The sequence below is a fragment of the Dipodomys merriami genome, unplaced genomic scaffold (genome assembly GCF_024711535.1).
Source record: "Dipodomys merriami isolate MVZ:Mamm:240054 unplaced genomic scaffold, mDipMer1.0.p SCAF_17, whole genome shotgun sequence".
Lineage (NCBI taxonomy): Eukaryota > Metazoa > Chordata > Mammalia > Rodentia > Heteromyidae > Dipodomys > Dipodomys merriami.
In genome coordinates, this window is record NW_027203048.1 from 8757963 (window position 1) to 8781497 (window position 23535).

A 23535-nucleotide genomic window follows, 5' to 3' on the forward strand; every position below is an offset into this window, starting at 1 on the left:
AATGTATTATCTTGAGGAAGAAGCAAGAACCACCAGTACTTTGCCATGTGATATTCTTTAAGAGAGTCACTGAAAGTTAAGTTTATTCTGTCTTTTTAAGACAAAATTATCATAGAGAACAAAGTTACTTACAGGTTGGCCAAGAGGTCATTAAAAGTTAGTTCCTATAAGGATAGGAAGCTAATAAAGCTTGTGCTTAGCACCTACAAGACCTTAAGTCCAAACCCCAACACACACATTATTTATGTATTTGTTTTAAACACTTAGTAATGTTTAAACTTCAGGGCTGAAAATATTACGTTTTCCTAAAAATAAGTTAAAAAACGGCCGGGCACCGGTGGCTCACACCTGTAATCCTAGCTACTCAGGAGGCTGAGATCTGAGGATCACAGTTCAAAGCCAGCCTGGGTAAGAAAGTCTGTGAGAGTCTTATCTCCAATAAAACAACTCAGAAGACTGGAAGTGGTGCTGTGGCTCAAGTGGTAGAGCGCTCACCTTGAGCTGAAGAGCTGAGGGACAGTGCCCTGGGCCAGAGTTCAAACTCCACGACAGACCAAAAAAAAAAACAAAAAAAGTTCAAAACTTATTTTCTCTATGACTCAAGTATTATATGTTGTCACTTACTGTTTTTCTTTTTAAAATAGTTCCCCAACAAAAGTATTTACCTTCAAAGTATATACTCCCATTCTACCTGGAACTTTATAGAAGATGCCTTCTTCACCTCGGGAGTTGGTATGTAGCATAGCATTCAGGCAGGCAAGAGGGGAAGTCCCACTGCAAAACAACAAAATGAATAGATTAGTTTCTGTCTGAATACTCTATAAAATGTTGACTTAACTTTTTATAAACTGATCAATACTCCTTTACTTAAACATGCTTCATAAATTATGAAAGGCCTATCAATCTTAAAAAGAAGCTGCCATGGAAAAAATAGAGCATACACACACATTCTGGTAGCTTATGCCTGTAATCCCAGCAATTTAGGAGACTGAGATCTGAGGACTGCAGTTTGAAGCCAGCTGGCTAGCAAAGTCCATGAGACTCTTACCTCCAATTGACCACCAAAAAAAAAAAAAAAAAAAGTGGCAGCCGGGCACTGGTGGCTCACGCCTGTAATCATAGCTACTCAGGAGGCTGAGATCTGAGGATCGCGGTTCAAAGCCAGCCCAGGCAGGAGAGACCGTGAGACTCCTATCTCCAATAAACCACCAGAAAATCAGAAGTGGCACTGTAGCTCAAGTGGTAGAGCGCTTGCCTTGAGCTGAAGAGCTGAGGGACAGCGCCCAGGCCCAGAGTTCAAGCCCCACGGCCGACCAAAAAAAAAAAAAAGTGGCGATGGTTTAAATGGTAGAGCACAAGCCTTAAACAAAACAGCTAAGGAACAGCACCCAGGCTCTGAGTTCAAGCCCCATACTAGCCAAAAAGAAAAGAAAAAGAGAGTCAATCCTCAGGGCTCACACCTATTATCCTAGCTACTTAGGAGGCTGAAACCTAAGTATGACAGTTCAAAGGCATCCAAGGCAGGAAAAGTCCCTGAGACTGTCATCTCCAATTAAATACCAAAAAGCTAGAAATGGTATTGTAGCTCAAGTGGCAGAGTGTTGTCCTTAAGTACACAAGTTCAGGGACAGCACCAGACCCTGAGTTTAAGACCCATAACCAGCACACATACCTACACACAAGACAGACCAACAAACAGAAAGATTCCTTTAACCCCACTGGTATCTAACTTGTGAGCCCAGAAAACACAGAGATATCACAAATTTATTCTTCAAGCTTTCTGATTTATCTAGTACAAACTCTGAAAATTTTGAAAGAGAACATACAGAATCAATATCTCCTTTTATATTATAGGATCAAACTAAATCTGATCTATAAAACCTAACATAGGCATGGTTTTTTGTACTATTTTAAATACTTAATGCTTTAAAGGGTATTAAATAGGCTTCTAAATGTTTATTTGCATGTAAAATCTTAAGATAATTATTGAAATTTTAAGTATATAGTATACATCTACAAAAAAGTATATATTCCAGCAAGGCAAAGTGAAACATGCCTATAATCTCAGCACTTGAGAAGCTAAAGCAGAAGGATAATGTTTAAGATGAGCCCAGGCTACACAGTTAGAACCCTGCCTTAAAATGCAAAACACAGCCAGGAGCCAGTGGCTTATGCCTGTAAGCCTAGCTACACAGGAGGCTGAGATTTGAGGACTGTGGTTGGAATCAGCCTCAGCAGGATAGTCCGTGAGACTCTTATCTCCAATAAACTACTCCAAAAAGCAGAAAAGGCTGGGAATGTAGCTTACTAGTAGAGTGCTTGCCTTGCATGCATGAAGTTCTGGGTTCGATTCCTCAGTACCACATAAAACAAAAAAAGCCAGAAGTGGCACTATGGCTCAAATGGTACAGTGCTAAACCTTGAACAAAAGAAGCTCAGAGACAGAGCCCAGGCTTTGAATTCAAGCCCCCAGGCAAAAAAAAAAAAAAAAAAAAAAAAAAAAAGCCAGAAGTGGCAATGTAGCTCAATGGTAGAGCATTCTCCTTGAGCTCAGGGACAGTGCCCAAACCTACAGTTCAAGTCCTATTACAAGCAAAAAAAAAAAAAAAAAGCAAGGGCTGGGAAGGTGGCTCAGTGGTAGAGCGCTTGCCTTGCATGCCTGAGGCCCTGGGTTCGATTCCTGAGCACCACATAAGTAGGAAAAAAAAAAAAGCTGGAAGCGGCGCTGTGGCTCAAGTGGTAGAGTGCTAGCCTTGAGCTGAAGAGCTGAGGGACAGCACCCAGGCCCAGAGTTCAGGCCCCACAACCGGACCCCCCCCCCAAAAAAAAGCAAAACACACACGCATATGCACAAAGCTAACATCATTTCCAATTATAAGTAGAACATATAAAGCAAAATATGCCAGGTGCTGGTGGCTCATGCCTATAATCCTAATTACTCAGGAGGATGAGATCTAAGGATCTCAGTTCAAAGCTAGTCAGGGCAGGAAAGTCTGTGAGACTCTTATCTCCAATTAATCACCTGAAAAACTGGAAGTAGTGTTGTAGCTCAAAGTAGGTAGGAGAGTACTAGCCTAGCGAAAGAGCTCAGGGACAGCTCCTAAGACCTCAGTTCAAGCCCCATGATCCAAAACAAAACAAAACAAAACAAAACAAAAAAAGTAGGAGCTGGGAATTGGCTTAGTGGTAGAGTGCTTGCCTAGCATACATGAAGCCCTGGGTTCGATTCTTCAGTACCACATAAACAGAAAAAGCTGGATGTGGCACCATGGCTCAATTGGTAGAGCGCTAGCCTTGAACAAAAAGGAGCTCAGAGACAGAGCCCAGGCTTTGAGTTCAAGCCTCAAAACAAAACAAAAAAAAAGGCAACACACGTGCGCACGCGGGCGCGCACACACACACACACACACACACACACAAAAGTTCACATCATTTCCACTATAAGTAGATTTGCATTTTCCTTTTGATTTTTTACCAAATCAAAAAAAAAAATTCTTGCAAGAAAAACTACTAGAAAACATTCTTGGTTTGGCCTTGCATTAAGGACATGGCATTGATTTTTACCTATGAGGTTACTGGTTAACACATTAAGAAAAAGAAGAGAACTGCAAACTAAATGTATTCTAAAAAATGAGTCATGCATTATTATTTGTGATAGAAAGTATATTATAAAATACTAATAAGTAGACTAACATAAAACTGAACACTATATTTACCTCAGATCACTAGCCTTTAATTTTTATGTAACAGAGATCATTAAAAAATAAATCAAGAAGCTGAGCACTGGTGACTCATGCCTGTAATCCTACCTCCTCAGGAGACTGAGATCTGAGGACTGAGGTTCAAAGTCAGCCCTGGGCAGGGAAGCCCATGAGTCTCTTATCTCCAATCAAGTACACACACACACACACACACACACACACACACACACACACACACACACACACACACACACACACACACACACACACACACACACACACACACACACACACACACACACACACACACACACACACACACACACACACACACACAGCGCCATGAGTCTCTTATCGCCAATCAAGCACGAGCGCGCGCACACACACGCACGCACGCATACACACACACATACAGAGCGCCAGAACAGAGAGAGAGAGAGAGAGAGAGAGAGAGAGAGAGAAAGAGAGAGAGAGAGAGAGAGCCAGAAGTGGAGTGAGCTGTGGCTCAAGTGATAGACTGTTAGCCTTGAGCAAAAAAGCTCTGGGACACTGCCCAGGCCCTGAATTCAAGACCTGGCACAAAAAAAAAAAAAAACAATCAAGAAATTAAAGTAGAACATTAAAGAAGAACAGTACTAAAACCCAAACCCAGAAAACAAAAGTAGAGCAAGATGTTGGATTAGAAGCATTTGTCATTTTTACTCCACACATGAGAATCTGGTGATTCTGAAGAGACAGAAGAGATTCTGATAATCAGAATCACATGACAGGGAGCAAAAAACTACAAAGAAATCCAGAAGAAAAGCAGCAGAGTTCTAATTAGGCCCATAGATAACCAAATGGGAAGGGGAAATTGAAACTGCCATTATAAGATCAAACAGTCCTGCCAACATTATTAACCACTCTTAACTGCAGGAAAAGTCCACATATTCAGCAAGCCTTAATCACACAGAACAAGGATTTGTGAGACAATTAGTAATGATTTAAAAAAAAATTTTTTTTAAGGGCATTCTGGGCTGGGAAGGTGGCTCAGCAGTAGAATGCTTGCCTTGCATGCATGAGGCAAGGCCCTGGGTTTAATTCCTCAGCACCACATAAGCAGAAAAAGCTGGAAATGGTGCTGTGGCTCAAATGGTAGAGTGCTAGCCTTGAGCTGAAGAGCCCAGGCCCAGAATTCAGGCCCTGGGACCAACCAAAAACAAACAAACAAACAAACAAACAAACAGAAAAAGGCGTTCTAGCCGGTGGCTCATGCCTATAATCCTAGCTACTCAGAAGGCTTTGATCTGAGAATCCAAATTCAATCCAACCAGGCAGGAAAAGTCTGTGAGACTCCCATCTCCAATTAACCACAGAAAAAGCCTGAAGTGGAGCTGTGGCTCAAGTGATAAAGCACTAGCCTTGAGCAAAAAAAAAAAAAAAAAAAAACTCAGGGACAGCACCCAGGCCCAGAGTTCAAGCCCCATAACTGACCAAAAAAAAAAAAACCCCTCAAGGACAGCACCCAGGCCCTGAGTTCTGGCTCCAAGACTGGCACACAAAAACATAAAAAAGTAATGTGTAGTGCTAAATCCAAAAACCATGTGGCAATATCTGTTACATTATCCAGCCATTCCACTCCTAGTTTTTTGGTTTTTTTCCCCATCTCCCCCTCCCCCAAAGGTAGATAGATAACTGTTACAAATACCTATATGAACCTATTATAATAGTCATAGGAGTTTAAATAATAGGGTTATTTTATAACACTATGCTAACATAGTAAAGAATCCAGACTAGGGCTAGGAATGTGGCTTAGTGGTAGAGTGCTTGCCTAGCATGCATGAAGCATTCCTCAGTACTGCATAAACAGAAAAGGCTGGAAGTGATGCTTTGGCTCAAGTGGTAGAGTGCTTGAGCAAAAGAAGCTCGGGGACAGTGCCTAGGCCTTGAGTTCAAGCCCCAGGACCAGCAAAAAGAAAAAGAAAAAAAAAAATCCAGACTATAGCTGGGAGTTAGCTGCTCACATCCTAGCTACTCAGAAGGCTGACATCTAAAGATCAAGGTTCAAAGCCAGTCCAGGCAAGGAAAGCCCGTGAGACTCTATCTCCAATTAGCCACCAGGAAACTGGAAGTGGTGCTGTGGCTCAAAATGGTAGAGTGCTAACCTTGAGCAAAAGAGCTCATGGACAACACCCAGATACAAAGGTGTAAGCTCCACAATCAATAACAACAACAACAACAACAACAACAACAAAAAAAACAGACTATAAATTTTAGCCTGTTCTGACTTGGGTTTAAGTATCATTCCCATACAGGATTTATTGATATCTTCTCTAAATCACCAGAGGATAAATATACATTTTTAATTTTATACTATATGAGTAAAAGTAAAAACACATTGCCAATCTCTGGGATATTTTCATTTTTTATCTGAAAAATAGTAAATATTCCAATGCTAGTAAGACATATGATGATTTTAATAAAACTTAGTTTAGTTTCTAAAATTATTGTCACAAGTCATGATTGAAACTGCAAGAACTAAAAATAAATAAAATGTACCTAATAGTATCATTATTAGTTTTCAGACTAATTGTTTAGTTTTATTAAGTAAAAACTATATATTCAAGGCTAAATTCAATTAAGTTTGTAAAATTTTAAACTGTATAAACCTAAACTTATTAAGCAAATACACAGTATGATAGATGATACAAAAAAATTAAACTAATAAAACAAGTATATATTTCTTTGAAATAAAGTAATATTTCTTACCTTCTGGAGTTGGAATGCACCCAAAGAAAACCAAAGGAGGGAAAAAAAGAGTTTTAATTTTTCTTTACAAAACAACAGACCTAAAAACCCTCTCCCAGAAATATTCACAATCCCTCAAATTAACATTAAACCCCATTTTGCTCATAAAACCATTCATTTTAAATTTTACATGCAGTCCAAAATTTCACTATCCAAAAATGAACAATAAATTTAGCCAAATAGTTTAAACTACTCCAGAAAATGGGTTCAGTATCTTATTTATGTGGCAGAATAGAACTACTGCAGCAAAGTATAGCTATTACTATAAGAATGCAATGAATAGTTCACATCCTTTGATAATCTTCACATGCACTTTGGTTTCAAGGAACTACTAAAAAGTCATGATCTGTAGACTTGATGTTTGATTAGCTTCTCTTTGATTTATAATGGAATTCACTGTGCATTTGAACAATAATACATTTTTCTGTCAATAATCAAGTGTTTTATTTCTGTTTTTTTTCTCAACATAAACCCTTTCTGACATTCCTACTTGGTTGGGGGTTTGAGAGGAAACAACTAGTAACTAAAACATAGGCTTAACCACCAGCAGTATTTTCCTTAATAGTCAAGTCATTTACCTTAGATAAATAGAATATCAACTTAATAAAAACTGGATTTCATGTTTCACCTGGGCTCTTTCTAATGAAATGATTTTAAGATAATTCAGCTTGACAAGTCACCAAAAGATCTGCAGGAATAATGATGTGGGCTGGAAAGAAATGAGAATATTGACTACTTACTTAGCTATATTTGTGTCTTTCTGCTGCCACCACTGGAGCTTGAACTTAGGGCCTTGCCTTGTCCCTTAGCTTTATTTCTCAAGGCTGGTATACTAACACTTGAGCCACAACTGCACTTTCAGCTTTTGGTGGTTATTAGAGATGAGTCTCATAAATTTTCTTGCTCAGGCTGGCTTCAAACCATGTCCCTCAGGCTCCTGAGTAGCTAGGACTACAGGTCTATGCCACCCAGGCATGGTGGCTATAAATGCTTTTGCTTAACAAGAGATAGGAGAAAAATAGGCGTTATGATTAGTCTTTGATAACAAGCTAGGTAAAACATATGCAGTAACTTTAAATACCATGTGAGATTACTTTGTTCCTAATACATGTATCAGTACTAATCACACATAACGAGGCACCCCAAAAGAAATAATATTTTGATCTGTTTATTGACCTAAAGGTGTGCCAATTGGTAGCTAGTGGTAGAGTCGCTCAAGTGGCCAGTCTGCCAAAGCTTCAATCTTTTTATTGAATATAGTATTTGCTGTACTCAACATACCAACTCTACGGAGGCTTAGGGTTTTGACTGGGATAAAAAACTGAAATATCAGGCAAACCTACTAAAATTCAATTTTAGCTCAGCAAAACAGCAATACATAAAGATCTGTTTTATTAACCATTTAGTTTATGAAAGTGTACTAAGGAGGACTAATAGGTCTTGGTACCAGTGGCTCACTCCTGTAATCCTAGCTACTCAGAAAGCTGAGATCTAAGGATCCTGTTTCAAAGCTGGCAAGGGCAGGAAGGTTCCCAAAACTCTTATCTTCAATTAAACACCAGAAAACCAGAAGTAGAGCTGTGGCTCAAAGCGGCAGAGTGCTAATCTTCAGCAAAAAGAACTCAGGAACAGTGCCAAGGCACTGAGTTCAATCCTCAATACCAGTACAAAATCACAATTCAAGTAAATTGTTTCAATATTACTACCCAACTGCTGCTTTGGGAAAGGGGGTTACATCTCTTTATTTGTTGTTATTTGTTATAGCCCAGACTGACTAACATATGATCTTCCTGCTCCACCCGGAATTAAGTCATATGCCACCACAATGGAAGTGGTAATCCTAGCTACTCAGAAGATTGAGACCTGAGGATTGTGGGTTCAAATCAGTACAAGCAGGAAAATTTGTGAGAATATTATCTCCAAATAACTACCAAAAAGTCAAAAGTGAAGCTGTGACACAAGTTGCTAAGAGAGAGTGAGTAGGCCTTGAATTCCAAGGCTTAGTACCAACACAAAGCTCAGAGAGTACTAAGTTTAGAGAGACAAATGACACATGTGGAAGTTAGATCTAAAATATAACTTGGACATAGCTGGGTACTGGTGGCTCACACCTGTAATCCTAGCTACTCAGGAAGCTGAGATGTGAGGATTGATGTTCAAAGCCAGCCTAGGGAGGGAGGAAAGTCCAGGAGACTCCTGTCTCCAATTAATCACTGGAAAACTGGAAATGGTGCTGTTGCTCAAAGTGATAGAATACTAGCCTTGAGGTGAAGAGCTGAGGGACAGTGTTCAAGACCAGAGTTCAAGCCCCACGACTGATCTCCCCCCCCAAATATATATATATATACACACACACAAAAAAATAACTGGACTTGATAACCTATACAGAAGTGGTGGTATGGTGCCAGTGTCTGGACGCTAGCCTTGAGCTCTTAAGAGCTCAGGAACAGTGTTCCAGGCCCTAATTACAAGCCTACTATTGGCACACATGAGGAAAAAAGTCTTGAAGTGATAGTCTTAAAGATGCTCCAGGCAGTCCTAAAAGTTAAAGTGCATGGGCTTGCAGAGAGCTATGTCTAACTTCTGACTTAACATGGATCTGATTGGTGAGTAAATAAGAAGTTAGCAAACTGCATTACTAATAATCTTTAGGACTAAAGTATAGTATTATATACTACCAGATACTCTATTATAATTACTACTAATGATATTTAAATAACTCACCTGATTTCTTTTAGTCCTTCTCGCTGGATAACCTGAAGAATTTCTTTATGACTCATGGGTGTATTGGGGTATTTTTCTAAGACCTGAGAAGTAAGTACATAATAATGAATTATTTATTTCAATTTTCTCTTTATACATATATTTAATATATAATGTATGTTATACATAATTGCATTGCATTTATTATGTCTTATTACATCCAAACCATGTATATCCAGAAACTCTTCACATTATATTCCTCAGTAAAAACATAAGTCAAATTCTGAAGCAAAAATGGGTCAATAAGGCTAAAGTTAACTCAAATATTAATGATAAGAAATTGGTTACTTTCTGCCTCAACTTGTACTAAGACATCTATTTTATAGTTAGAGAAGACACTGATCAGGATGCACTGTACTCATAATCTGACTTTTGAAATTGTAACCTCTTTGTACAACTACTCAATAAATTTTTTAAATGTTAGTTTAATCACTTAAAAAGCAGGGAGAAGGATTAAAAGAAGGGTATACATGTAGGCTCCAGTGCGCCAGTAGCTCACGCCTGTAATCCTAGCTGTTCAGGTTGAGACCTGAGGACTGTTTTTTCAAGCCAGTATAAGCAGGAAAATTTGTGAGAATCTCTAAACAACTACCAAAAGTCAAAAGTGAAGCTGTGACTCAAGTGACACAGTGCTAGCCTTGAGCAAAAAGCTAAGCAAGAGTGACCAGGCCCTGAATTTCAAGCCTCAGTACCAATACACAACTCAGAGAGTACCAAGCGCAGAGAGACAAATTACACGTTTTCTCCAATATGTGGAAGTTATGTCTAAAATATAATTGGACATGATAACACGCAGGGCTCAGTATTTGCACACAGTCAAACTAAAGGAGGATACCTCAGGGGAGGAACAAAAAGGTGTAACTCTAAACATTAAAGTATTATTTATTGAGCCAGGCCCTAGTGGCTCACGCCTGTAATCCTAGCTTCTCAGGGTGCTGAGATCTGAGAATTGTGGTTCAAAACCAATCCTGATTAAGAAATCTGAATGTTATAAACTCCTCTTCGTTCAAGGGGAAGGGGGGGAGGTGGAGCTCTCCAAACCTAATTTTCCCCAAATTATTTATTTATTTATGCATGCATGCTGGTACTGGGGTTTGAACTCAGGTTTAACTTTTTCACTCAAGGCTGGTGCTCAACCACTAGGGCTCAGCTTTACTTTTTTCTTTTTTTTTCTTTTTTTTTTGCCAGTCCTGGGGCTTGAAGTCAAAGCCTGGGCACTGTCCCTAAGCTTCTTTTTGTTCAAGACTAGCACTCTACCACTTGAGCTACAGCACCACTTCTGACCTTTTCTGTTTATGTGGTACTTAGAAATCGAGCCCAGGGCTTCATGCATGCAAGGAAAGCACTCTACCACTAAGCCACCTTCCCAACTCTACTTTACATGAAGCATAATTTTTATTAATACTTGCTGTGGAGTCATACATCCCATGATGTCTAAGGTAGAGTTGCATTCTTTATTTTTTGGTCAGTTGTGGGGCTTGAACTCAGGGTATGGGTGCTGTCACTGAGCACTTTCCTCAAGGCTAGCACTCTACCACTTTGGGCCACAGCTCCACTTCAAGTTTTCTGGTGGTTACTTGGAGATAAGGGTCTCATGGACTTTCCTGCCCAGGCTGGCTTCGAATCTTAACCCTCAGATGTCAGCTTCTTGAGTAAATAAGATTATAAGCATGAGCCGGGCGCCGGTGGCTCACGCCTGTAATCCTAGCTACTCAGGAGACTGAGATCTGAGAATCGCGGTTCAAAGCCAGCCCGGGAAGGAAAGACTGTGAGACTCCTATCTCCAATAAACCACTAGAAAACCGGAAGTGGCGCTGTAGCTCAAGTGGTAGAGCGCTCGCCTTGAGCTGAAGAGCTGAGGGACAGTGCCCAGGCCCAGAGTTCAAGCCCCATGACCGACAAAAAAAAAAAAAAAAGGTTATAAGCATGAGCCACCAGTGCCTGGCTTAGATTTGCATCCTTACTAACTTACTGTTCTTTTTTTTTGGGGGGGGGGGGGTCCGGTCGTGGGGCCTGAACTTTGGGCCTGGGTGCTGTCCCTCAGCTCTTCAGCTCAAGGCTAGCACTCTACCACTTGAGCCACAGCGCCACTTCTGGTTTTTTTATTTTTCTGCTTATGTGGTGCTGAGGAATCGAACCCAGGGCCTCATGTATGCAAGGCAAGCACTCTACCACTACCTTCCCAGCCCTGTTCAATATTCTTGTGTGAAAAAGATCTATTGCATCCTCCATTCTTATCTACAAGGTGGGACCAACACCAGTAAAATATGAAACAAAAGAGCAACAAGCATTCACCTGGCCACAGTAATTGGCCAAGTAATGTGCGACTCATTTAGAAATGAAAAGACTGAAGCCAAGGAAGAAGTGGCAGAATAAAAGGTTTTGTTGTTGGTTTTTTTTTTTTTTTTTTGGGGGGGGGGGTCAGTTGTGGGGCTTGAACTCTGGGCTTGGGTGCTGTCCCTGCGCTCTTCAGCACTCTATTGCTTGAGCCACAACGCTACTTCCGGTTTTCTAGTGGTTTATTGGAGATAAGAGTCTCAAGGACTTTCCTGCGCAGGCTGGCTTTGAACCGTGATCCTCAGATCTCAGCCTCCTGAGTAGCTAGGATTACAGGTGTGAGCCACCAGTACCCAGCAGTTTTTGTTTTTTCTTCACTCTAGCAACCAATGGACTTAAACCTTGTAACATCAAGCTTTAGCTGTAACAGCTTCATTGATCCACTGAGACTCAAGCCAAAACCATAAATGCAAAACAAAAAGCATTTTAAAAAATTTAGCCGAGCACCAGTGGCTCACACCTGTAATCCTAGCTACTCAGGAGGCTGAGATCTGAGGATTACGGTTCAAAGCCAGCCCGGGCTGTTAAGTCTGTGAGACTCTTATCTCCAATAAACCACTAGAAAATCAGAAGTGGCACTGTGGCTCAAGTGGTAGAATGCTCGCCTTGAGCTGAAGAGCACAGGGACAGCGCCCAAGCCTAGAGTTCAAGCCCCACGACTGACAAAAAAAAAAAAAAAAAATTTAGCTGGTCATTGGTGGCTCATGCATGTAATCCTAGATGCTCAGAAGGCTGAGGTCTAAGGATCACAGTTCAAAGCCAGCCCGGGCAGGAAAGTCTGTGAGACTCTAATCTCCAATAAGCCACCAGAAAACTGGAAGTGTCGCTGTGGCTCAAGTGTTAGAGCACTGGCCATGAGCTGAAGGGCTAAGGCACAGTACCCAGGCCCAGAGTTCAAGCCGCACAACCGACCACAAAATAATAATAAATATAAATACACATATATATATTATAAAGGCGATGTACAGAGGGGCTACAGTTACATAAGTAAGGTAATAGTACATTTCTTTTTGGACAATGTCACTTCTTCCCTTGCTCTCTCCAAGATTTTCTCTCCCATTCCCACCCACAAGTTATATAGTTCATTTTCCACATACTGTCTAGTGAGTATCACTGCTGCATTTGTTCACCCTGTGTGCCCCTTACTTTCCCAAAGGCAAAAAGAAAATAACAGCAGCAACAAAAAAAAAACCCACCTCATTTCCAATTCCTGGAAATTCATTTCCATACGTATTATATGTTTAAAGGTACCCAGGCATTGTGCCTTTGTGTTCCTCACCTAAGATTATCCTCCTCCTTTGGTCTCGCTGTGTGTGAAAGTAAAACAAACAGTATTTTGATGTTTTCATTTAAGCAACAAATCCAACTTACTCTTCCATCAAAATTTTTCGATGACAAACCAATAAATTCCCTTTAAGTAAGTGAGAGAGAGAGAGAGAGAGAGAGAGAGAGAGAGAGAGAGAGAGAGAGAGAGAGAGCTTGCGTGCGTGCGTGCGTGCGTGCGTGTGTGTGTGTGTGTTGGTTGGTTGTAGGGTTTGAACTCGGCCTAGGTGCTGTCCCTCAGCTCTTCAGCTCAAGGCAAGCACTCTCCACTTGAGCCACAGTGCCACTTCCAGTTTTCTGGTGGTTAATTGGAGGTAAGAGTCTCACAGACTTTCCTGCCAGGGCTGACTTTGAACTACGATTTCAGATCTCAGCTTCTTGAGTAGCTAGGATTACAGGCATGAGCCACCAGTGCCCAGCTTCCCTGAACTTTCTTTTGCTCAAGGCTAACACTCTACCACTTGAGTCACAGCACCACTTCTGGCTTTTCTATTTATGTGGTACTGAGGAATCGAACCCAGGGCTTCATGCATGCTAGACAAGTATTTTACCACTAAGCCACATTCCCAGCCCTCCCTTTAAATTAGTTTTATCACTTTGGGATAATGCTCTACCATTTTCAAAACAGTTCTGAGACGAATACTAGTGGCACCTATCTGTATTCCTAGGTACTCAGGAGGCTGAAATCTGAAGATCACCCACCAAAAAGCCAAAAATCAGAGATGTGGCTCAAATGGTAGAGCATGAGCCTTGAACACAAAAGTTCAGAGACCCAGATCCTGAGTTCAAGCCCTAGGACCAACACATAGACACAAGAAAAAAAATACCAGTTCTGAGACATAACCTATTTGAATGAGATTATAGAGCCCTGGGAGATATGACAAATATAACCTTCTGAATCCATACATAGTTTAACTGTAAAGTAAATTATGTGAACAGGCTGGTAAAAACTAGAGCCTACTAGTCACAAAAAGCTTTTAATGGTTCTAGAAAAAAATAAATATGTTCACATGCTTTTTATTTAAGCTTTGTAAATTATTGCACTATAGAATATTCCCAGAAACCAGCCAAAGAAATGCCTTGAAGCTACCAGGACAAGGCAATTGTCTTCTAAACAGTTTCCCAGATGTCAGTAACAATTTGTGCTCATACCTCCTTGCCAGAAGGAACCAGTCACCTTTCCCAAGGGATCTGCATTTACTCTCTGTGCCACTCCCCCATCTCACTACTTCAGCAATTGTTGATTAGTTTTTACTATTTCTAATTATCTTCACATTATTTCCACATAATGAAATGCACTCACTGAGGCAAAATACGCAAGGTTCTACTCAAAAAAAAAAAAAACAAAAGCAAAAAACTAGAGGGGCTGGGAATGTGGCTTAGTGGTAGAGTGCTTGCCTAGCATGCATAAAGCCCTGGTTTTGATTCCTCAGCACCACATAAACAGAAAAAGCCAAAAGTGGAGTTATGGCTCAAGTGGTAGAGTGCTAGCCTTGAGCAAAAAAAAAAGCTCAGGGACAGTGCCCATGTGCAGAGTTCAAGCCCCATGACTAGCAATAAATAACAAATAAACAACCAGCAAAAAGCAGGAAGTTGGGGAGGACTGGGGGGGGAGCAGGGTAGGGGGAGGCTGGGAAGGGATGGGAAGGAGAAACAAAGGAGGAGGCTACAATGCTTGATAAGAAATGTACTCATTATCTTGCCCATGTAATTGTAAGCCCTCTGTACAGTATTTTCACAATAAACATTTTTTTTAAGAAGCAAGAAGTGGAGGCATGGCTCAAGTGGTAGAGCACCAGTGTGAGCAAAAAAGCTGAGAAAGGGCTGGGAAGGTGGCTCAGTGGTAGAGGGCTTGCCTTGCATGCATGAGGCTTTGGGTTCAATTCCTCAGCACCACATAAGCAGAAAAAGCCAGAAGTGGCGCTGTGGATCAAGAGGTAGAGCACTAGTCTTGAACTGAAGAGAGTCAGTGCCCAAGTCCAGAGTTCAGACCCGAAAGAACGACGACAAAAAAAAGCTGAACAAAATTGTAAAGGCTTAAATTCAAGCCCTAGCACCAACAAAGTAAATTTTAAAAAATCTGCCTCTCAATACTATAATCCCACAAGATCAGTATATTTTAAATATACCTTCATTACTTTCATAAACATCAGAATAACAGTACAGGTATAATGAAAGAATACTTCTAGTAGAAACCAAAAACAAAACTTGTATAAATCATTACCTTTTATATAAATCATTAGTCTGCTTTTGATTATATAGTGAACTCTAAGAGGCAAGGACAGTGTGTTCTTTGTTTCCCACAGGCTCCAACTGAGCACAAAATAAGCAGTGCAGTATTCAATAAGCATAAATGGATGAGACTAAACTGAATTTGCAATTGACACAACAGGAAGGACAGGCAGAAGAAAAGATGAGAGTATTACATTATTGTTATTCATGACCAAAAACAATTAAATAAGAAAAGGAGTATAAGGACTTAGTAAGCCGGAGGACTGGGTTTGATCCAGTAGAGCAAAGAGTGGTAAAGCAGGGGAAGTGAGGGACTTTTCCCTAATAGTCTGGAGACCCACAGAAAGGCTAAGCAAAGAGATTACACTCTCAGGGTTGCATTTCTGAATGATCATCTTGTAAAGCAGTATGGAAGATAGAATAGAGATTGAGGAAAAACAGTAGACAGGAAGAGTATATAACCATTCAGAAGCTCTGAAGGAGGGCTGAGCATGTGCACATCTGTGTTCCTACTGAGGCTTGAACTCAGGGCTTAGGTGTGTTGGCCCTTAGTTTTTTTCCCTAAAGACTAGAAGCTCTACCACTTGAGCTCCATTTCCAGCTACTTGGTGGTTAACTGGCGTTGAGTCCACTAAGCAACATTCCCAGCCCCATCTGCTAAGTTTTTGTTTTGTTTTTTTATTTTTTTGGTTGTGGGGCTTGAACTCTGGACCTAGACGCTGTCCCTGAGCTCTTCAGCTCAAGGTGAATACTCTACCACTTGAGCCGCAGTGTCACTTCCAGTTTTCTGGTGGTTAAGTATAGAATTTCACAGACTTTCCTGCCTGGGTGGGCTGCTTTTTTTTTTTTTTTTTTTTTTTGTCGGTCGTGGGGCTTGAACTCTGGGCCTGGGCACTGTCCCTCAGCTCTTCAGCTCAAGGAGAGCGCTCTACCACTTGAGCTACAGCGCCACTTCCGGTTTTCTGGTGGTTTATTGGAGATAGGAGTCTCACGGTCTCTCCTGCCCGGGCTGGCTTTGAACCGAGATCCTCAGATCTCAGCCTCCTGAGTAGCTAGGATTACAGGCGTGAGCCACCAGCGCCCGGCTGGGTGGGCTGCTTTTTAACCTCGATCCTCGATCCTCAGATCTCATGACTGACAAACGACCAAATAACCAAAGCAAAAAGAGACCAAATTCTCCATACTGCCAAAAATGATATACAAATTCAATGCAATCCCTATCAAAATCCCAATGATGGTCTTTACTGATAGAGAAAAAAATCCAAAAATTCATATAAAACAACAAAAGACAGATAGCCAAAGCAATTCTTGGCAAAAAAAAAAAAATAATAATAATGCCAGAGCTATCACAATACCAGATTTCAAACTCTACTACAGAGTCCTAATAACAAAAGCAGCTTGGTATTGGCACAAAACTAGACCCAAAGATCAATGGAACAGATTAGAAGACCCAAAAATAAAACCACACACTTACAGTCATCTGATAATTGACAAAGGAGCCAAAGACATACAGTGGAAAAAACAGCCTTTTCAACAACTGGTGTTGGGAAAACTGGGCAGCCATATGCAGGAAACTAAAAGTGGATCCCTGCTTGTCATCATGCACTAGTATCAATTCAAAGTGGATCAAAAACCTCAATGTCAGACCCAAAATTCTTTAACTACTGCAAGAGAGAATAGGAGAAAATTAGAACTTAATAGGCATAGCCTGGAACTTCCTGAATAGAGTCTCAGAGGCACAACAGATAAGAGAGAGACTCGACAAGTGGGACTACATTAAAGAAAAGTTTCTGCACAGCTAAGGACAGAGTTACTAAACTGGAAAAACAGTCAGACTTCTCAGAAGAAGAATGGCAAAGAAACACATGAGGAAATGCTCATCATCTCTGGCCATAAAGGAAACATAAATCGAAACAACCCTGAGATTCCATCTTATTCTGTCTGGTTAGATTGGCCAACAATTGAATTCCAACAACAACAAATGTGGGCAGAGAAGTAGGGGGAAAAGGAACCCTACTGCACTGCTGGTGGGAATGTAAACTAGTATAACCACTCTGGAAAGCAGCGTGGAGATTCCTCAAAAACCTAAACATAAGACAGGGCACCAGTGCTCCTGCCTGTAACCCTACTTACTCAGGAGGCTGAGATGTGAGGATTATAGTTCAAAGCTGGGCCCGACAGAAAAGTTCCTGTGAGACTTTTATTTACAATTAACCACTCAAAAACTGGAAGTGGTGCCGTAGAGCCATGTTCTCCTTGATATGCATAAGTTAGATGTAAAACCCACTAGGACATGACAAATTACATAGGATTCTAGATACAGTGAGACCAAAAGAGGATAGTCTTACAAGAGCATCACAATGATGCAATACCCAAGCACCTCCTTTTTTTTTGTTTTTTTCTTTTTCTGATGACTCTGTATTCTTTACCTTATAGACAGTATATTCACATGCATATCTGTGGGAGAGTATGGGGAGTATATAGAACCCAAGGAAAAAGGGTGAAAAAGTGCAGCAGTGGAGCACACTGGACATTGGACGAAAGTAAACTATGCAACTCATGAGTGGAGATAGGATGGAGGGAATAGAAGAGACTGAGTGAGAAACAGATCACATAGAACAAAAGAAAATGTATTTATTGCCTGACATATGTAAATATAACTCTACTATATATAACAATAAAGCAAAATAACAATAAAGCAAATTTTTTAAAAGAAAGAGGCCAGGCTGGGAATGTGGCTTAGTGGTAGAATGCTTGCTTAGCATGTATGAAAACCTGGGTTCAGGGCTGGGAAGGTGGCTCAGTGGTAGAGCGCTTGCCTTGCATGCCTGAGGCCCTGGGTTGAATTCCTCAGCACCACACAAGCAAAAAGAAAAAAGCCAGAAGTGGCGCTGTGGCTCAAGTGGTAGAGCGCTAGCCTTGAGCTGAAGAGCTGAGGGACAGCCCTAGAGTTCAGGCACCACGACTGGACCCCCCCCCCAAAAAAAAGAAAACCTGGGTTCAATTCCTTAGTACCACATAAACAGAAAAAGCCAGAAGTGGCGCTGTGGCTCAAGTAGTAGAATGCTAGCTTGAGCAAAATCAGCCCAGGGACAGTGCCCAGGCCCCTGAGTTCAAGCCCCAGGACTGGGAAAAAAAAAAGCCAGCAAAAAAAAAAAAAAGGCCAGTTCAAACTACAGTGCCACCCAAAAAAGAAAAAAAAAGTACTTAAAGTACTTTTCTATTTATCTTGTAATCTGTTCCTTTTAACAAAAGCACACAAGACATATATGGATGAGAAAGCTCCAGAGGTTTTCCTTTGTTGCTGTTTTTGTTTTCTTTTCTTTTGGTCTTATATATTCATTTATCTGTCTTTGGAAGGGCAAAGGAGTGCAATGAAATAGAGGGACATAGTATGAACAAATACAACAGTGGTACTCATTAGACAGTATGCTGAAAATGAACCACACAAGTTGTGGGTAGAAACAGGAGGGAAAATCTAAGAGAGAGTGAGGAAAGGGGTGACAACTGTCCAAAAAGAAATGTACTCTTATGGGCTGGGAGGGTGGCTCAGTGGTAGAGTGCTTGCCTTGCATGCCAGAGGCCCTGGGTTTGATTCCTCAGCACCACATAAGCAAAAAGAAAAAAGCCGGAAGTGGCACTGTCGCTTAAGTGGTAGAGCACTAGCCTTGAGCTGAAGAGCTGAGGGACAGCACCCAGGCCCAGAGTTCAGGCCCCACAACCGGACCCAAAAAAAAAAAAAGAAAGAAAGAAAGAAATGTACTCTTTACCTGATTTCTGTAACTATAACTACTTTTTTTTTTTTTTTTTGGGGGGGGGGGAGGGAGTCAGTCTTGAGGCTTGAACTCTGGGCCTGGGCAAGGCCCAGCTCAAGGCAAGTACTTTACCACTTGAGCCACAGCACCACATCCAGTTTTCTGGTAGTTAATTGCAGATAAGAATCTCACAGACTTTCCTGCCCGGGCTGGCTTTGAATGTCGATCCTCAGACATCAGCCTCCTGAGCATCTAGGATTACATACATGCACTACAGATGCCCAGCTAACTATAACTCCTTTTTTTTAATAACTTCTTTTTAAATCACCTCTGTAATTAAAATAATTTCATGGTTACATCCATTGTAAATCTACACAATTTATCAGAACCTCTCAAATCAGAGAGGCAAGTAGTATATCAATAGTAACACATTTAAGCCGGGCGCTGGTGGCTCACGCCTGTAATCCTAGCTACTCAGGAGGCTGAGATCTGAGGATCACGGTTCAAAGCCAGCCCGGGCAAGAAAGACTGTGAGACTCCTATCTCCAATAAACCACCAGAAAACCGGAAGTGGCGCTGTAGCTCAAGTGGTAGAGCGCTCACCTTGAGCTGAAGAGCTGAGGGACAACGCCCAGGCCCAGAGTTCAAGCCCCACGACCGACAAAAAAAAAAAAAAAAAATAGTAACACATTTAAAATCTTGTGTTGTTACTTAGAAATAACTACTAAGCCAACATGGTAGTGCACACCTGTAATCTTAGCACTCCAAACAAAGGTTGGGGCTACCCAGGTCTATATAACAAGTTACTGGCTAGTTTGAGCTACATAACAAGACTGTCTCAAAAAATTATTTTAAGTAAAAAGGAGAGCTAGAGATACATCTTAGAGATAGAGCCTGCCTAGCAATTTCGATTCAGAGCTTAGTACCAGCCAAAAAAAAAAAAAGGAAAGAAAAATAAGTGACTAGCAGCACTGACAATTTGAAATTGAATATGGCTAAATCAACTACTAAATAATTCAAACACCAGTGAGTTAAGGATTCAAGATGATGGGAGCCATCCCAAACGGTGAACTCCAATGACTCTAGTAGCAAAATTATTTTCAATTGAGTACAACATAACTTTTGCTAAAAGATGAACCAACTAATTCATAAAACACTACAACTAATAAGTCTTACAGTGTCCTTACAGTGTCCTCTGATGCCCAGAACCAAGTTCACATGTATTTACTAATGATTTAAATTCTGTCAAGAAAAGTCAGAATTAACAGACATTTCCCCAAAGTCCAAATAGCCAGATACTCATGGCTCACACCTGTAATCCCATGGCTCACACCTGTAATCCCAGCTACTTTGGGAGGCTAAGAACAGGAGAATCTCAATTTGAGGCCAGCCTATGTGGAAAAGTTCAAAAGACTCTTTTCTCAACCCATAGCTGAACACAGTAGTGTGCACCTGTCATCCTAAATGATGTGGGAGGCTGAGTTGGAAGGAAGTGACACTAGAACACGCTGGGCAAAAAAGTCTGCAACTCCTTCCCTACGGAAAGAAGCTGGACATGGTGGCATCCTGAGACCCCAGAGATAACTGTAGCCTATAAGTTAACAGATCTCAACTCAGACACACTCATTTCCAGGTAGGGAGATTTGATTCTAAAAATAACCAGAGGAAAAAGCAATGGAGAAACCGGCTCAGCACTATCACACCAGCCTTGCAAATGTGAGGCCCTTAACTTCAAACACCAGGACTAACCCCTCCCCACCCCCCAAAACAGAAAAGAAACAACAGCAACAGCAGCAACAGCAGCAGCAGCAGCAGCAGCAGGAGCAGCAGCAGCAGCAGCAGCTAGTTGTGGTAGCACACATCTCAGCACTGAGAAGGCTAAGGAAGGAGGACCCTGAGTTCAATGACTGGACTACATAGTGAAACCATGACCAAAAGAAAATATCCTGGAGGCAAATATCCTGACCTTTCTTGGCCAGCTTTATTCAAATTATGCTCACTTGAAAGTAAAAACAGGCCAAGTGCCAGTAGCTCATGCCTGTAATTCTAGTTACTAAGGAGGCTGAAATATGAGGATTGTGGTTCAAAAGCCAGCCCGGGGAAGAAAGTTTATGAGACTGAAAAATTAATCACAAAAATAAATAAGTAAATAAATAAAAGCTTGTAGTGGAGCTGTGGCTCAAGTGGTAGACGAGCAGAAAAAGCTCAGGGATAATACACAGGCCCTGAGTTCAAGCTCCAAGATTAGCACCAAGAAAAAAAAAAAAAGTTGAAACAGTCAGGCACCAATGGAACACACCTGTAAACCTAGCTACTCAGAAGGCCAAGATTTGAGGACTGAGATTCAAAGCCAGCCCAGCCAGAAAAGTACATGAAATGCTTATCTCCAATTAATCACCAAGAAGCTGGAAGTGACACTGTGCCTCAAGTGATAGAACACTAACCTTGAGCGCAAAAGCTCAGGGAGCTAGGCACGGGTGGCTCACACCTGTAAACATAACTACGCAGGAGGCTGAGATCTGAGGATCTCAGTTCAAAGTCAGCCCAGGCAGGAAAGTCTATGAGACTCTTATCTCCAATAAACCACTCAGAAAAAGTCAGAAGTAACACTATGGCTCAAGTGGTAGAACACTAGCCTTGGGCACAAATAGCTCAAGAACAGAGCCCAGGCCCTGAGTTCAACCCCCAGGACTGGTTGAAAAAAACACACAAGGACAGAGCCCAGGACACACACACACACACACACACACACACACACACACACACACACACACGCACGCACGCACGCGCGCGCGCGCACACACACACACACACAGTGAAAACAGACCAGGCAAGGATGGCTCAAGATATGAGAATCCCAATCCTGAGGAGGAAGAGTTTGTAAGATTCTCATCTCCAATTAACTGTTAAAAAAAAAAAAAAAAGCTTGATAAGATCAATGTACTCATTATCTTGCCCATCTAATTGTAACTCCTCTGTACAGTATTTTCACAATAAAAAATAAATAAAAAATTAAAAAAAAAAAAAGAAAAAAGCTGCACAAAAATTTAGGGACAAAGGGTCAGCAAATGCTGACTCACTAGACACTATGTGGAAAATGAACTATACAATTTTGTGGGTGGGGTTGGGAGGAGAAAAATGGAAGCGAACAAAAGAAGGGGTAACACTGTCCAAAAAGAAATGTACTCTTGGCCAGGTGGCTCACACCTTAATCCTAGCTACTCAGGAAGCTGAGATCTGAGGATCACGGTTCAAAGCTAGCAGGGGCAGGAAAGTCCATGAGACTAATCTCCAATAAACCACTAGAAAACCAGAAGTGGTGCTGTGGCTCAAGTGGTAGAGCGCTCGCCTTGAGCTGAAGAGCTGAGAAATAGCGCCCAAGCCCAGAGTTCAAGCCCCACAACCAACAAAATAAATAAATAAAAGAAATGTACTCTTTACCTGACTTATGTAACTGTAACCCCTTTGTACATCATCTTTATAATAACAATGAAAAATAGTGATAATAAAAGAGTTGGAAGTGAAGCTGTGGCTCCAGTGGTAGAGCACTAGACTTGAGGCAAAAACAACAACAAAAAGAAACAACTCAGGGACAGTACAGGCTGAGTTCAAGGCTCAGAACACGAACACACACACGAACACACACACACACACACACCCATCACCATCATATATCAAGTCAAAGTCAAACAAGGAAACATCTGAAAAACATAGGGCTAGTGACATTTATCTACTAAATACCTTTAGAAAGTAACATAAAAAGACCTGGAAGTAGGGTGAGAAAAAAAGTAACTGACCTGACCAGACAAGTTTGGAAAGAGACCTATAGTCAATAAACACAAGTTACCTCACATCTACATTGTTCAATAATGGTGGCTCCTAGCCACACTTAAGTAAACGCCACACTTAAATAAACTTCAAATAATAAAAAGTAGGTAAAATTTAAAATGCAGGTCCTTAAACAAGCTACATTTAGTTAGGTGTTCTAATAGTCACATGTGACTAGTGATTGCAGCATTTGACAGCACAGTATTATTCAGGTTTGGCTATGAGGTTATCTTCCCAAAAGGCTTATGTGTTGAAAACTTAGTTTCCAGTATAGAAGTGTTCAGAGGTGAATCTTTTGAGAAGTGATTGGATCACAGGTATTCTGACTTCATTAGTGGACTGATTCACTGATGACTAACAATACAATAATAATATTGGGCAGGGCTGGGAAGGTGGCTCAGTGGTAAAGTGCTTGTCTTGCATGACTGAGGCCCTGGGTTCAATTCCTCAGCACCACATAAGCAAAATAAAGCCGGAAGTAGTGCTGTGGCTCAAGTGGTAGAGCGCTAGCCTTGAGCTGAAGAGCTGAGGGACAGCGCCCAGCCCCAGAGTACAGGTCCCACGACCGGACCCAAAAAAAAAAAATAATAATAATATTGGGCAGTAGGAAAAATGTTAAGAGGAAGCTGGGCCTGATTTGTCCCTGGTGTGTACTGTCTCTCTCTGCTTATGGGCTACTATGAGGAAGGTAGTCTCTGCAAGCAGTTCTCACTGCCAAAATATTCACCTTACCTCAGGCTCAAAGCAATGGATTCAACCAACCTTGGACTGAAACCTCTGAAACTTTGAGCCAAAACAAACCCTTACTC

The 23535-nt window shown here is 41.2% G+C and overlaps 1 protein-coding gene across 1 annotated transcript in view; it reads right to left on the bottom strand.

The window, feature by feature from the left end:
* Asxl2 (ASXL transcriptional regulator 2) overlaps positions 1-23535 on the bottom strand; it is a 91997-nt gene that overhangs the window by 62845 nt on the left and 5617 nt on the right. Inside the window, exons 2-4 of the mRNA XM_070025163.1 lie at positions 9213-9295; positions 6450-6452; positions 666-774 (exon numbers count right to left, since the gene is read on the bottom strand). Coding sequence (XP_069881264.1) covers positions 666-774; positions 6450-6452; positions 9213-9295 — 195 coding nt within the window. The remainder of the gene's footprint in view (positions 1-665; positions 775-6449; positions 6453-9212; positions 9296-23535) is intronic.